The sequence below is a fragment of the Micromys minutus genome (assembly GCF_963924665.1).
Source record: "Micromys minutus genome assembly, chromosome: 6".
Lineage (NCBI taxonomy): Eukaryota > Metazoa > Chordata > Mammalia > Rodentia > Muridae > Micromys > Micromys minutus.
The window spans coordinates 24216911-24232322 of NC_137975.1; the positions used below are offsets into that span (position 1 = coordinate 24216911).

The window sequence follows — 15412 nt, forward strand, 5'->3', positions numbered from 1 at the left end:
ACAGAATTGACACGCACAGTGGTCACATCTATCCTGCTTTTCTGATGTGGAAACCGAGGCCAAGAGAAGGGCTGGAAGTTGGTTGTTTTTTGGTTCTTTTTGTTCTCTTTAATCATAGCCCCCCCACCCCTGTCCCAGCCTACTCCTGCAAAGGGCCTATTGCAAGTATCCACTAAGTTCCTGCTGGGAAGTGCTTTGAGGCTGTTAGGTGTAGGTGGTACAACCACAGGGCAGGTACTAAGTGCTAGGCCTTCATGTAAGGGGACCACGACCCACCACACCTGGAAAGTAGTTATTCCCTTCCTCAGCAGGACAACTGTGACAAAGCCAAGCTAACACCAGTATAGCCTTTTTCTAGACTAGATTTTGAGAGAGGTTTTGGAGTACGGACTCTGCTGACCCCTTGTGGCTAAAACTGGTCATAGCACCTATGGGAGCTTCTTCGTGTCTCTCCTGGAAAGTGCTCCAGCAAGGTGGAGCTCTATGGAAGGATAGTCATATCATTTAAGTTGCTCAGAGCAAGGCAGGGGGGTGGATATTCCTCATTCGGTATGGAAGACAACATCTGGCCAACAGATGACGCCAGCATATGATACCCAGAATGCTTGAGTGTGGGAAGAAATCCTGTGATTTTTTTCAGAGACAGGGTAATCAGCCGACACCAGACAGGATGGTTTGAAAACATAGAGGATATTTATTTCTTAGGAAGGTCCACCACAGCTGGTAGGCACCGCTTCTCCTGCTTCATGGATTCCTCTCTCCTATTCTGAGAAATCCCCACTGTACTTGGAAGGGCCCTTGGGGAGGCTGGGCTATGCAGACTCAAACACAACACTCCAGAACCTTAAGGAAATGACAAACATCCTCTTTCTCACAAAGACACACGTATAAAATAAATAGATATATATATATAAAAGAGGCCACGCCCCTCCTGCCCATCTGCTGGGGCGGCGTGGAGAGCGGGCTGCATAGCCACATGCCCCTTCTTCCAGCCAGAACATCAGAGGACACACGGGCTGGAGTATGACAAACCAAGAAGCCCCGCCTTCAGAGGGAGGATAGGAAGGGTCCTCTCTCTGGACCCCAACTGGGCAGAAGCAAGGGAAGGGGAGGACCAAATAAATAAATAAGTAAATAAATAAATAGAACTCAACGTGATCCCAGACATCTAAGGGTTTGGGCTGGAGGCACAGTGCCCTTGGGGCCTGTTTTTTTTTTTCTTCCAGAAAAAAACAGTATGCCTGCTGACAGGCAGAAAGATGAGCAGAGAAAACACAAACCCAAAGCCACACCCCACCCAGCCTCCAGAAACCAGTCCCAAACCAGCTCAAGTGGGAAGAGAAGCAGGGGAAGGGAAGTCTGAGCTCCCAGTGGCTGTGCCAAGCCTGCCATCTGGCCCCATGGCTGGGGACCCTCTCCTTTCTGCACTCTTTGGGCTCAGCACAGCTTCCCACTGGCTTTTATCCAGACTGTCTCCAAAGGTAGGAAACTGTGGCTGCCTCCAGGATGGGCTCTTCCTATGGAAACGGAGACTGGCCTTCTATCTTAGTGGCTTTCTCCGGTCAGCCCAGAAAAGTCCCATGTGACTGCATACAATTCAAATAATGCAGCCCTGGTGTTTCCCCACTCTCCATCTGGCTGGAAGTGTCCCTGCTCCCTCCAGCCCAGAGCACCCTCTCTGCAACCTTCAGGCCGAAAGGGAGACGGTGTCAGACAGAAGCAGTGCGGAGAAGGGACAGTTAGGGGCCAGACAGGTCACATGACAAAGCCCAAGGGACTCAGGAGCCCCGGGCCCTCCTGGAGATGGGCGTGGCCAGTGGAATCTGGAGAGTACGGGGTGAACCGCAGCCGCTCAGCTGGGCAGCAGCGCATGCTCCAGGAGGTAGGTGAGCGAGTCCCAGTGCTTCCAGAGCAGGAAGAGGACGAGGAGCAGGAGGGCGGTGCTGGTGATCCGGAGGCGTGTCTTCATGAGGGGCGTGATGAAGTTGGCAATGGTGGACACAAACACCAGCAGCACGGCCATGAGTGCCAGGATCACATTGATGAACTTGCCCAGCAGAGCGCGTGCGTTGGCGTTCTCTACACCTTCTAACTGCACCACCTGCTGCTGCTGCTGCTGCAGCTCCAGCTTGGTGACGCGGGTCAGGCAGGACTCCACGGCCTCCTGCAGGGGACAGAGGTGGTATGTGGGAGCTCAGGGGAGAGAGCTTGGACTGAGCCTAGTCCACCTGTGCTGATTCCAATAGGGCTCCAGGGGAAGGTTGTTCTTTGCATGGAAATGTTAGGGTAGTAAACTATAAAGTGTGTGTGTGTGTGTGTGTGTGTGTGTGTGTGTGTGTATCACTGCTGTAAAGAAATTAAGTCACTGGTGGTATTGCTGCTGTCTGAGTTCGTTCCTGTGAGGAAAAAGTCTGACCCCCAATCTCTCTGTCTCACCATGTGACAGTCCCTGCCCTGCGGAGACTAACTATGAGGTCCTTGCCAGCTCTGAGAGGTTGACTCCATACTCCAGGGTCTCTTTGGGTTAGCTGCGATTGGGAACAGAACTCTATCGATGATTGTTTGAGGCGGACCTAAGGAAATGAAGTATGGCTTATTGATACCAGCTCTGCATTGAAGCAAGGAAATGCCTGGGAACATCAAGTACTCATCTGTAAACCTGTCACCAAAGGTATGGCAAATGAAAGTGGCCTTTGCCCACTGGTTTGCCTTTGTAGAGTGCACAAACTTGGGCAAAGACTTGCCTTGCTCTTATCTCTACCCCACAAACACTCCCCTCTTTGGCTTCCTGTACATACTGGCCCCATGGATACGCTTCTCCTCCTCCTGTCCCATGTGATATGTCCAGCGCCATACTGTCACCTGTGTTCTGTGCCTATGGATAGGGTAGTTTCTGTTGGTTCTATCAGCATATCAGGACCCCCCAGGGTGGCCCCAGCCATACCTGGATATCCCGGGCCCTCTCGTAGGACTGGTAGGCCACCTTCTCCTCCATGCTGGCAAGCTCCTGCTTTAGGTTGGTCATCTCATTCTGATGAAGCTCAGTCAGGTCGTTCAGCTGCTCCTCCAGCCTCTCATACCTAGTAGGAAAAGGGGGCGGGTAACACCACTTCTTTGGCTAATAAGTTGTTTTCTCCCCAGGATCAAGGCGCCACTCTCAGTAGCGACAGGCAGCCCACTCGTGTATCCAGCCCTCTCTCAACTTAACCCCAGTGACAGCATGGCATTTCTCTGTGCCAAGCATTGACTGGCATCGCCTCAGAGGGTTCTCACACAGCCTCATGAGGCAGGAGGAGGTTACCATATTGACAGGTGGGAGAATGAGACGGAGACTAAGGGACCTGTGTGGGACCTCGTGGCTCTGGATGGGTAGACTCCCAACCCTTGGCTAAGTTGCTGTTTGGGTATCAGAGATCCTGGGGTCTAGAGGAGGTGATTTTCTGCTCTGAAAAGCACCAAGTATCAAAAGGTGACTGTAAACCGAGAGTGGTTAGTTTTTAGGTAGGGCTCCTCTCAATTTTACAATCCATCTAGAAAGAAGTGCTAAGGGCAAGGTTCCCCGATCCCAGAGAGGGGGAGGTGGGGGAGAACTAGACTACAGTCCATTCCTGACCTCAGGAGTCTCTGAGGCATTCCAGCTGTCCATGCTACATACCCATCTCCATCCTACATCTGTGGGCTGACTTCTTCAGTCTTTTCTTTTGAAAAACAAAAACAACAAAAACAAAACCAGTAAAAACAAAACAGGGTTACAATGCAGCTCTGACTGGCCTAGAACTTGCTATATAGACCAAGCTGGCCTCAGTTCAGAGCTCTGGCTGCCTCTGCCTCCTGAGTGCTGGGATTAAAGGCGTGGACCATCACACCTAGCCAACTCATTCACCTCAGAAAATTATTTATTTATTAATTATATATGAGTACACTGTAGCTGTCTTCAGACACACCAGAAGAGGGCATCAGATCCCATTACAGATGGTTGTGAGCCACCATGTGGTTGCTGGGATTTGGACTCTGGACCTCTGGAAGAGCAGTCAGTGCTCCTAACCACTGAGCCATCTCTCCAGCCCTCACCCACTCAGTTAGTGCTACCCTCACTTCACAGCAGGGAAACCAGGTGTGCTAGCTGCTTGTTTAAGGTACTAAAAGCAAGATCTGGGATTTGAACCCAAGAAGCTGCCTGAACAACAGACTCTGCAGAGGAGCATAGGCTACGGTGTTGGTCTTTTCCTTAGTTTCTCCTTTGTGAACTAAGCACAGAACACCCTAAAGCATCTTGAGACCAACCCCTCTTCCATTATGGAGAAAGTTTCTCAGCGGTTCCTCTTGGAAGGAACCTTCTGGACCCTTCTCCAGTGGCCAGTGGCCTCCGTAGCTCAGCGGTGCTTCCTTACTTCCCGCTGGGCCCAAACGCAGCTGGGAAGCCAGGAATACCCACCTGTAGCGCTCTTCTTGCAGGCACTGGGTCATGTAGGTATAGTCCCTCTGCAGCTGAGTCTTCAAGTCCTCCATGGAGTCCTCCAGGTGTGACTGGCCCTCCTTTATCTCCCGCAGCTCCTCCAGCAGAGTGTCCAGGCTTCCAGGGGCACCATAAAGAGTGTTGGATCTCGGGCTCCCCAGTGCGCCTCCTGGCCCAGCCCCAGAGTTGCTGCCTGCTCCAGCTGAGCTGGCACTGGCACTCGAGCATTCATCGTCACTGCCGTACTTGGGGCTGGACACCAATGTGGCGCTGCCACTCAGCGCCCGGGCTGCCTCTTCAGGGGGTCCATCTTCCATAGGGTCCTTCAGGTGCGCGATGTTGTCGGCACTGCCGAACTTGTTGCGAATGAGGCTGGCGAACTCCCGGGGCTTGGACACCACTGCCGTGTGGGTGGCTTGCGAGAGGCCTGAGAGACTGCCCTTGACACCCTCCACCACACCACCCCCGAAGCCACTGATGCCGGCCCGCATGTTGGCCCCCACATCCTTCAGCCCTTGCTGCATATCGCGGAGCACATCCTTGGGCTGCCGCGAGGGCCCATTCTGCTCTATCTCCTTCAGGCGCCGACGGTAGTGCTCCAGCTTCTTGTGCAGCTGGGCGATGGTCTGGGCTGACTTCTGGTTCTTCTTTTCAAACACCTGCTTGATGCGCGACACCTGCTGCTTGTCCGCATTGTTGGCCAGCTTCAGGTACTCTGCCACGTTGTCATCCCGTGCCTCCTGCTCGATCTTGATCTGCTCAGTGATCTTCAGGATCTTTTGGTGCAGGTGCTCAATGGCAGCCTTGGTCCGCTGGGGGTCCGGTGCTCCCTCTGGCACATCCAGGCTGATGGGTGCATCAGTGTCACCATGACCAGGGCCAGAAGGGAGGCTCAGGGCCACAAGGTCTCCCTTGTCACCCTGGGAAGGAGGCAAGCACAAATAAACCATGAGACATGGGAAGAGTCTGGGAAGGGTTCTCCACACAGTCCAGGACACCTCTGGGTGTGGCTTCTCCATCTAGACAATGCATGCAGGGTGAAGTATAGCTTTAGTGGAAAAACCTAAAGCTCTACAGCAGGCCTCCAGAGCTGCATGCCAGCATGACCTTTATAAGGAGTTTTTTTTTTTTGTTTTGGTTTGGTTTTTTGTTTTTGTTTTTGTTTTTGTTTTTTTCTTCCCTGAAATGAAGTCTAAGCAGATCAGGGTGTTCTAGCTAGTGACTTGGGGACACACAGCTACAAAAGACAGAACCTCTTATCCTGTGACCAGAGATGAGATGAGCTGTCTCTTTGGATTCTCCTAATTAGGCTGCTGCCTTAAGCATTCCTCTCCTTCAGAGCCATGAAAGTCTAAATGTCAGCTCCTGCCCTCCAGCCCTTGTACTGTGTTTTTACTAACAATCTGCATGGGTCCCTGGCCCTGTCCTCCTAGGGCCTTCTGTTACCCTCTCTGAAGGCATCAGAAATCTCCTCTGATTCATGATGGTGGGAATATTGCAAGAAGAGAGTGCGCCCACCCACTCTGCTGGGCAACTCCTTGAAGTATAAATCCCAGAGGCAATTCACAGATCAAGAGAAGCTGGGACTCTGGAAGAGTCAAGAAGGGGAGAATGTGGGCTGGAGAGATGGCTCAGTGGTTAAGAACACTGACTGCTCTTCCAGAGGTCTTCCACATGGTGGCTCACAACCATCTGTAATGAGATCTGATGCCCTCTTCTGGTGTGTCTGAAGATAGCAACAGTGTACTCATAACTAACTAAAATAAATAAATCTTAAAAAATAAAAGAAGAAGGAAAATGTGCAGGAAGGAAGGCAAGACCCTCTCCCATCCCATCAGATAGGCAGGCTTCCTGAGTACATCCGTGTGGCTCAAACTCAGAGGAACAAGAGGAGAGGCCTGAAGGAGAATGAGGGGGAAGGAGAGAGCAGAAGGAAAGAGTAGAGAAGACATGAATGCAGGACAGATGTGTGGGAAGGCTGGGAACCCACTAACCCCAGGGTCCGCAGCTGAGTCCTGTTACCACTACACATCGGAAGCAAGGCGAGGCCAGGTTAGATCACTGAGGGGCAGAGGTGAGGTAAATTTACGCTTTGAAAGGGATTAAACAAGAGAGAGCAGCCTAGTCCCTCATACACAGGAACCGGAAACAGGTTCTAACTCTAAGTATAGGCAGACATTATTGGAAAACGTCACCCATAACAACAGTGCTGGCATACTCAGGACGCAGGAAGCGGGGTGGGGGAACCTCTGAGGCTTTCTCAAGTCTTGGATACTCTAAGTATGCTAAGAGGACAATCTTCTGAAGTAAGGGCGTTCCTCCTGGCATGGCTTTGTCCGTTTCTGTCCCCTTTACCTTCCCAGCAGGTGTTTCTGCCTGAAATTCTCCTTCTCAGACTCTGGCCTTTGAAACCCAACTCATGTCTCCCAAGGTGTGCCTCACCTTGTTGGACATAACCCTCCTGCACCCGTCACTTCCCTCTGTGTCTTTGCCTAAAGAGGGCACCAAATCCCATTACAGATGGTTGAGAGCCACCATGTGGGTGGTGGGATTCGAACTCAGGACCTCCAAAAGAGCAGCCAGTGCTCTTAACCACTGAGCCAACACTCCAGCCACAAAGAATCATATTTTGATAAGGAAAAAAAATGTTAAGAGAGGAAAAGAGGAGAGTCTTTCAAGTGGTGAAAAAGCACGTAAATAGAATTTGCCATAGAAGACTGCAAAGGAAGCTGGGATGTGGCTCAGCAGCTCAGCACTTGCCCAGGACACACAAGACCTTGGCTTCAAATACTAGCACCTAAAAAAGGGAGCTGGGGCTACTGTGATGCCTAGTGGTTAAGAGCACTTGTTGCTCTTGCAAGAGACCAGGGTTTGGTTCCCAACACCCTCATGATGGTTTACAACCACCGTAACTCCAGTTCTAGGGGATCTGATGTCCTCTTTGGACCTCTGGGTGCACCAGGTATACATGTATCCATACACACATGTAGGTGAACACTCACTACAGAAAATAAACAGCAACAGGATAGGATATAAGTCTGTGTCGGGCAATGAAACAGGCCCCGGTTTGTAGTCTGAGACCAGTTTGGAACCCTGGCTTGGTCAGATATGTTCCTTTGTATGTATCATCACCTGAGACTTGCTTTTCTCACCTGGAAGAAGGGGGAGTAATTCTACATATTTCAAGGGGTTCTCAGAGGATAAAATGAGATACTGAATAAGGGGCATAAGACAATTAGTTAAAAATAAATACAGATCTCCCAGAAGCTTCAGTGGAAACTGCAGACCCAGGATGTGGACCAGCCCTGAATATGATTTGGTATATCTCTGATCTCTTATCAGAGGAGCTTCTTTGCGCAGTAGACAGAGATTAATACAAAGACCACAACTGCCCAATAAGAAGCTAAGGAATGCTCAGCCACAAACAGCTCTTCAGTGGGACATCTATACCACTCCTCCAACCCCAAAGGTTCAGAGAGAATTCTGGAAGAGGGGGTGGGAAGTAAGAGCCACAGGTAGTGGACATCTGCAGGGAAACATTATTTTCTGGACGAGACAGGGCCATGGCATGCATGAACTCAGTGGCTGTGACAGCATGCACAAGACCTGTGAAGCCAGCCAAAGTCCCAGCATGCATGGGGGAGGGGCTCATGAACTCCTGCTCCTAACTCATAAGCTATTGGCCACTGAGTTGCTGTATTCTTTAGGACGTGGTCCTTGAAAGGTTCCCCATGTTCCAGTTGATGGTCTTACATTCACACAGCACTAAATGGGCTCAGTGTGTCTTAAGAAAGGAGAGAGAATTCATGGAGTTGGAAGCCTCGTTTTTCTGGTAAGCAGATGAGATGGTACAGCCAGGGGAGGGAAACAGCATGATTGGTCCTCACCAAGTTCCATACAGAATTATTTCATAACTGTCCAATTCAACTCTGAGGTGTGCCCCTGTTCTAGTTTGCCTTCTGATGCTGTGATAAATCCTATGACCAAAAGCAACTCGAGGAAAAGAAAGGGTTTATTTCACCTTATGGTTTCAGTCCATCATTGAGGTAGGTCAGGCAAGAGCTTAAAGCAGAAACCAATGGGGAAATGCTTTCAAAATGCAGGAGCCTTTGCCATGCTCAGCTACCTTTCTTATATTGCCCAGGCTTACCTGCCTAGGGATGGCACTGCCCACAGTGGACTGGGTGCTCCTACATGAATTAGCAACTAAGAAAATACCTCAGCCAGGCAGCGGTAGTGCATGCCTTTAATCCCAATACTTGGAAGGCAGAGGCAGGCAAATCTCTAAGATTGAAGCCATCCTTGTCTACAGAGCAAGTTCCAAGACAGCCAGGGCTAGACAGAGAAACCATGTCTCAAAACAAAACAAAACAAAAACACTACAAAGAAACAAATACTCCTCAGAAACATAACCACAGGCTAATCGGACCTAGGTAATTCCTCAGTTGAAGTTCCCAGTTCCAAGGGTCACTGGGCTGTGTCGAGTTGACAGCTGAAGCTAACTATGACAATACCAAGAGGAACTGAAAGTCACATTCAAATAGATACTGGTCCAAGTTCACAGTGGCACACTTCACAATAGCCAAATGGTAGGCACAACTCACAGATGGCGTTTAAACCAACGAATGGGCTATCGAAGTAAGACAGTCCATATAATGGTCTACTGTTTGCTCACAACAAGAAAAGACATTCTGATAATGCCAGAACATAGATGAATCTAAAAACCAGTTTGCTAAGTAGAGGCTACATGCTGAATGGTTCCACTCTGAGATTTCCAGAGCACTAGATCTACAGAGACAGAGATGACAGGTTAGTAGTTGCCAAGGCTGGGGGAGTGAAGGAATGGGAAATGGGTGCCTAGTGGGAATGGGGTCTCCCTGAGGATTATAAAGATGATCTAGAACGAGGAGGAGGGCAAGCTGTACTACATGAGCATGGAAGGGCAGGATCCACCATCTCAGAGCAGCCCGCCAGAGGGTGTCTTGACCTTCTCACTGCCTCATGACCAGCAGAGAAGAATCCCCCACCAGAACACCTCTCTCTTGCACTGAGAGAGGAACAGCTTGGTGACTCAGTGCCTGTCATCAGCAGGTGGAAACTCTGGGCTCCCAGCTTGGAGCAGGGCCTGACAGCAAAGACAGCTTCTCTCTCCAAATGGTGCAGAGCCTAGCTCAGTTCATTCCACCAGCTCCCAGTACTGCAACTGGAGCTGAAGCCTCCATGGTATGGTCCCCTTACCCTACTTGCCTGACTGAGAAAGGCTGGTCCACTCTATAGCTGCTTGACTTGAGATAAATACCCATGAATAGGCTGAGCCGACTCTAAGGTGAGATCTGGCAAGGCAGATGCTAGGCAATGGGAAGTCTGTGGAATGCTCCTACTTAGAGAGCTTACTAGCCAGGGCTGCAGCTATACTGAAGTTTAAGGCACACTGATGAATGTTCTGGCTAAAGCAGAGCTGGAAGGATTTCTGAGTCTCTGGGGCCAGTTTTTCCTGTTTCTGTCTTGGCTTCAGTGAGATCTGCCCACAGTTCATGAATACCTGGGCACGTTGTCTACATAGCTTTGGCAGTGCCACAGACTTGTCTCCCTACCCCACTTCAGCAACACAAACTGAAACTGGATTAGGTACACTGCCAAATTACAGAGGCTGCTGGCTCGGGACTTTCCCAGTCCTGGTTCCCATCACCCTCTGGGGTTCTCACCTCCTCCAGGACCTGAGTTCAGTGTCCTTGCATTAACCTGACCAAGGGACACTTGCCCTCCCCACTGCATGACTGCCCAGCGTCCTGGAAGATGGCAGGCAAATGGTAGACTATCAGGTAGCTTAAGTCATGCTTTAACAAGGGACAGAAAGGTGGCAGCTATGTGAATTCTCATTTCCTTTCTTTAACAACATATGTACCCGGGCCATAGAAATAACCACTGCTTGTGAGGAGTTCATGCTTCTGTGCTTGTGTTCCCAAGTAGACCCATAACCTTCTACCAACTTGGGGCAGGAAGACCAGGGTACCCACAGTGGGATGCCATGTCTAGTTAGAAAGACAACAGTAAGGTTACTCTCAAGAGGAGGGGGAGGAGGAGAAATAGGAGGAGGAGGAGAAAGAAGAGGAAAAAAACAAGTCTTTTGGTCTCCTAGGTTTCTCTTTAGGTGAAGTGTTTACTCTCATCTGTCTATGTGCTTGACCACACAGTGGGACCATGCAGGATGCTGCTCCTGAGGGCGGGGTCTGGCTTCCCCTGCATCAGAGCTCAATAAGTGAGTGTGCAGGTTGAAGGTGGGGGAAATCTGTCAGGACAAGTGACTCAGCAATGACTCAGCAGAGATGCTCTGACCTGGGGAGACTCTGATTCTATCAACTCTTTTGGGATAGTGAACACTGATTTACTTTGCTTTTTAAAATTAAGTCTCAGAGGGTAAGGGGGTAAATCTAGACCAAGATGAAGAGAAAAACCCATGGCCAACTAAAACTCTTCCAGCCTCAAAGAGGCAGTTTGGCCAATAGGAAAACTGAGAGGGGGAGACAGGAAGTCTACTCCAGCCCGAGGACCTGAAGTCAGGGGCTGTTCCTGCTCCACTGCAGCAGGAGCTACCTTATTAGACTGGTGGCTCTCTCTTCCCAGTGGGAACATATGGGGCCCCATGGAAATGTTAGCTCCAGCTCTGGATGGGTCATCATACCAATCCAAGCACTTCCAGGGGGGCTATATGGGGGAAATACCCAGGAAGCCTAAGGGCCCTTTCTCCAGAGGGTAGGAGGTCAGATGTCAGATACTCAGTAGGCCACCCAAAGGGCATATGTATATGTGGAGAGCGAGGTTAAAAAGATCCCCATAGCAATGGCTCTAGCACCATGAGGAGACAGAGTATGTCCCCAGTGGCTTTGTAAGCCCTTTATTTCATCTACAGGGGGATTACTAGGTGCACAGAGATGTGGCACCCATCCATCCCAAGGCCATGTAGCTACCTGCCTTTCATCACTGCGCCTCCTGCAGCCATAAGGCTTGCTCTGCCCATAAGGATCACTCTCTGGTCAGGTGGAAGCTCTTATCTACACCTTGGTTTCTGGCCCTGTTAAGGCTACTTCATGGCTGCAGTCACTACATTCTCCCTTCAGCCCTGGCCCTCCTGAGAACAAAGCCCTTTTGTCCACATAAATGCCCACTGTTCTTCCTTCGAAGTGGAGGCATAGGCTCTTGGCTGAGACTCTGGAGCTGCTCTTTCATTTCAGAGTCTCTTTAATTCCCAAACATTCAAACACTAGGGACCTGGGCTCTCTCTGGTCCATGGGGGTCAATGCTCCTGGGAACCTCTCCTTTTCTTTCTCCCTGCCACTTCTTCTGAATATGGAAGCGGCCAGAAAGCACCCTTTGCATTTAATTTCATGCCAGCTCCCTGTATCCAGCGTTCTCTATAGCTGGACAGGAGAAAGGTTGGTTCTGAGGAGCCAGAGAGGGAGCTTTCTGTTTGACAAACTTAAGAAATGGCTCTCCTTCATTCTACAACCCTTCTCCATCTCCCACGTGAAGGTCTTTCCACCCCTACCCAGAGCCTCACCTGTGTGGATACCGTTTCCCAAAGCCGTGCTGGCGATGAGGTACCAGGAGCTTTAAGGCCCCAGCTGTCTGAGGACAGTGCCAGGCTCCCAGACTCACAGTCCCTGGACAGCACTGGACTGGCTGTTGGGAGCCGGGGTCTTTGAACAGGCGTGCCAAAACTCCCAGCCTCTAAAGCCGCCATCTCCAGTCTGAGTGAGGCCCAGCCAGGGATTAGGGACGGATTGCTCTAGATTTTCTCCTCCCCCAGGGCACATGGCTGTTCTTTCCCATCTGGCAGGATATATGGAGGTCTATCCAGCCAGAGGATGGAGTGGTGATTAGGGACCTCTCTCCAACCCAGAGTGTAGGAGGATGTGGTAGTGTGGCTGGGAAGCCACATAGAAATATAGGACAAGAAACTGTTCATCCACCAGACAGGCACTTACCAGTTCCTCTCATGCCCAAAATGTACCCAGTAACCAGAAACCCTCTCACGGCAGCTCGACTGCACCAATTCCTCACTTGAGCTCATTATAGAAGTGAGTCTCCCAGAAGGGGGTCCCACCCAGAGTCCTCCTCTTTCCCTGATCAGTGACTAAATGCGTGGTCACCCCCACCCCAGATTCCCAAATAATGGCCTGGAGGAGCCTGGAGCCGGTCTCAAGAAGGGAATTTCTCTGTTCTGAGACTTCGCCTCAGGAACCCATTCTGCTCTGGACACCGTGGCTACCACCCGGCTTCTGCTTCCTACACTCTGCTTTCTGTCCCCCAGCACTGCCCAGACAGACACCACCCAAGATACAACAGAGATGGCCAACTCACAGCAGTCTCTTTTTCCCTGGACTTCATCTGTACAGTTCCAGTAGGAAATCCTATTGGTCAGCAGAGGGGGCCAGAGAGCTGCAGTCGAGCGGTGAGGAAGGAGCTTCTTAGCCTGCAGAGTCCTAGGTCCACCTGTCTCTTTGAGCTGCTTCCCAAAGCAGAATACCCATTCAGAGACTCTGCATGCATTTGAGCCTCAAGAAGCACACGGGGCTTAAATACTGAGGGCTAATGTGGATCATACTGATGCAGCAGTCCCAAGTTCAAGAAGGTCCCACGAGATAAGAAGGGCCCAGTGCTATCTCTAGGAGCCAGTGCCAAGGTTTGCAGCCAAAATCACCGAGGCCAGGAATCCCCCACCCAGGGTCGTGGAAACTATACAAACATGTGTCAGCTGATGGCTTAGTTTTTGTGAGGAGGCTGGCAAGGCACATTACACAGGTCTCCATGTCTGGATCCATCTCTGATCTATAGGGCCTGGAAAAACGCTAAGCAGTTCCTACTTTCATAAATAACCCCCTTTATGTTTTGACAAGTACTGTTTCTTTTGTATACAGTTATTAATAAAAAGTCTTGTTGTCCCTATTAAACTAAAGGAAGGAAAGGAGTAGACCTTCTGTTTATCTGGGCCCCTTCCTGTGGCCATCATGAGGCAGACCTCCCTTGACAATGAATGCTGACTATCTCAGTGAGCTGGAATGGAAGTTCTCTGCAGCAGACCCATCCTAGCTGGAAACACTAGGGCTTGAAATTCCTAACCTCAATTCTTAACCCTTCCCTGTCCCTTCCTTTTGAGCCTCACCAAGTTAAGATTTTTAAGTAAAAAAAAAAAAAAATCTAAATTATGTGTGTGGGGGGGGGGCAGGTGCCTGTGGAAGCCAGAGGCATTGGTGTCCCTGAAGATGGAGTTACAGGTGGTTATGAGCCACCCGATATGGGTGCTGGGAACCAAGTTCAGGTCCTTTGGAAGAGCAAAATACTCTTAACCTCTAAACTACCTCTTCAGTCCCAGAGCTAAGATTTTTTTAAATTATTTCTTTTATTTTTGAGATGGTAATATAATTACACAATTTCCCCCTTCCTTTTCCTCTCTCCAAACCTTCTCAGATAACTCTCCTTACAAATTTCATTGTTACATACATATAAGTATATATTTATTGGCCAAATGACTTTAAATTCACAACTTTAATGTGTAATAAAAATTCTGCAAATACTTGATAGGTCTCACCGTGCTCTTCCTTGCAAATAGTTGGGTTTACACTTTCAGGCTTTATCGTCAGTGGACCTCATCTCTCCACGGTGAAAGATAAGAGTATGAGAATTGACCAGAACAGTATATGAGTGTACAAAAGTACCAGAGCACCTAGACCCACAGGGCAGCTTACTCACAGGCATAAGAGCTGATGTTGGACCACCAGGGATCCAGTGAGCTGGGGGCTGGGTGTTGTACCAGGTTCAGAGTGCACACCAACATGGTGTTTTCCCATATCCTCTAAGGCACTCCCTTGTTTGTCTCTTTCTAAACAGCCTTTTTCTTTTTTTTAACAGTACATTTATTTCATTATCACCCATCCATCCACCCACCCATCCACCCATCCATCCATCCATCCATCCATCCACCCACCCACCCACCCATCCACCCACTCACCCATCCATCTATCCATCCATCCATCCATCCACCCATCCACCCACCCACCCATCCACCCACCCATCCATCCATCCATCCATCCATCCATCCATCCATCCATCCATCCATCCATCCATGTGTGCAGAGTATGTATGTGTGTGGGTATACATGCCACATATGGAGAACAGAGGGTGTCTTGCTGGTGTTGGTGCTCTCTTTCTATAACTTAGGCTAGCAAGCTTGGCAGTAGGTACTTTACCCACTGAACCATCTCACTAGCACATAACCTGAGGAAGAGGAGGCAGTTGCAGTGACCACAGGAGATCAGAGGTCAGGGAGGGCTAAGACCTGGGGTTCTCTCCTACCACCCCCAATGGCTTTTTTTACTGTGGAGCTGTCTCTGACTGGCAGGGCTTCCTTGCTTCACTTCCTGATCTAGAAAGCTCAGAGGAGCAGTAAAAGGGTTTTGTTAGGTTGCATGGCATTAAGATGGCCATGGAGAAAACTGGCCCCTAAAAGGACATTTCAATTTGACTCCTAGAGCAGCTCATCACAATGGTAGACAGGAAGAGGGAGGGAAGAGCTCAAGGGATGGACCAGTCTCTTAGAGAAAAAGAACAAATAACAAATAATGATTAGGGCAGGGCCCCTTTCTCTATGAGGTTGTCCTTGTCTATGTCCATGAGCAGAGACCCTCAGTCTGCCACAGTGAGCTGCAGGGATCATTTGCAGGACCTTGAGTTTCTAGTGTGGGCCTACAGTTGCTTCAGAACATAGGCTGAAAGCATCCACAGGTGCGGCGGGGGCCATGTGAAAGGGCAGAGTTAACAGTGAATGTGTCTGTCAGGAAGATATACAGAGAATGGGCTCTGTGATTAACTTTCCAGGAGCCTGGCAGTCAGAACGGCTGATAGGCATCCTTACCCTGCTACCCACAAGTCATAAGCTCTGCAGCCTGCAGGGCGAGG

At 50.0% G+C, this 15412-nt stretch overlaps 1 protein-coding gene across 5 annotated transcripts in view; it reads right to left on the reverse strand.

Moving 5' to 3' along the window:
* Positions 1-671: 671 nt before the first annotated feature.
* The window catches only part of TMCC2 (transmembrane and coiled-coil domain family 2), a 35278-nt gene continuing 20537 nt past the window's right edge, over positions 672-15412 (reverse strand). For all 5 annotated transcript variants that reach the window (XM_080917811.1, XM_080917810.1, XM_080917813.1 and 2 more), the window contains exons 3-5: positions 4436-5376; positions 2945-3080; positions 672-2164 (exon numbers count right to left, since the gene is read on the reverse strand). In XM_080917811.1, coding sequence (XP_080773937.1) covers positions 1853-2164; positions 2945-3080; positions 4436-5376 — 1389 coding nt within the window. In that variant the 3' untranslated portion in view covers positions 672-1852. The remainder of the gene's footprint in view (positions 2165-2944; positions 3081-4435; positions 5377-15412) is intronic.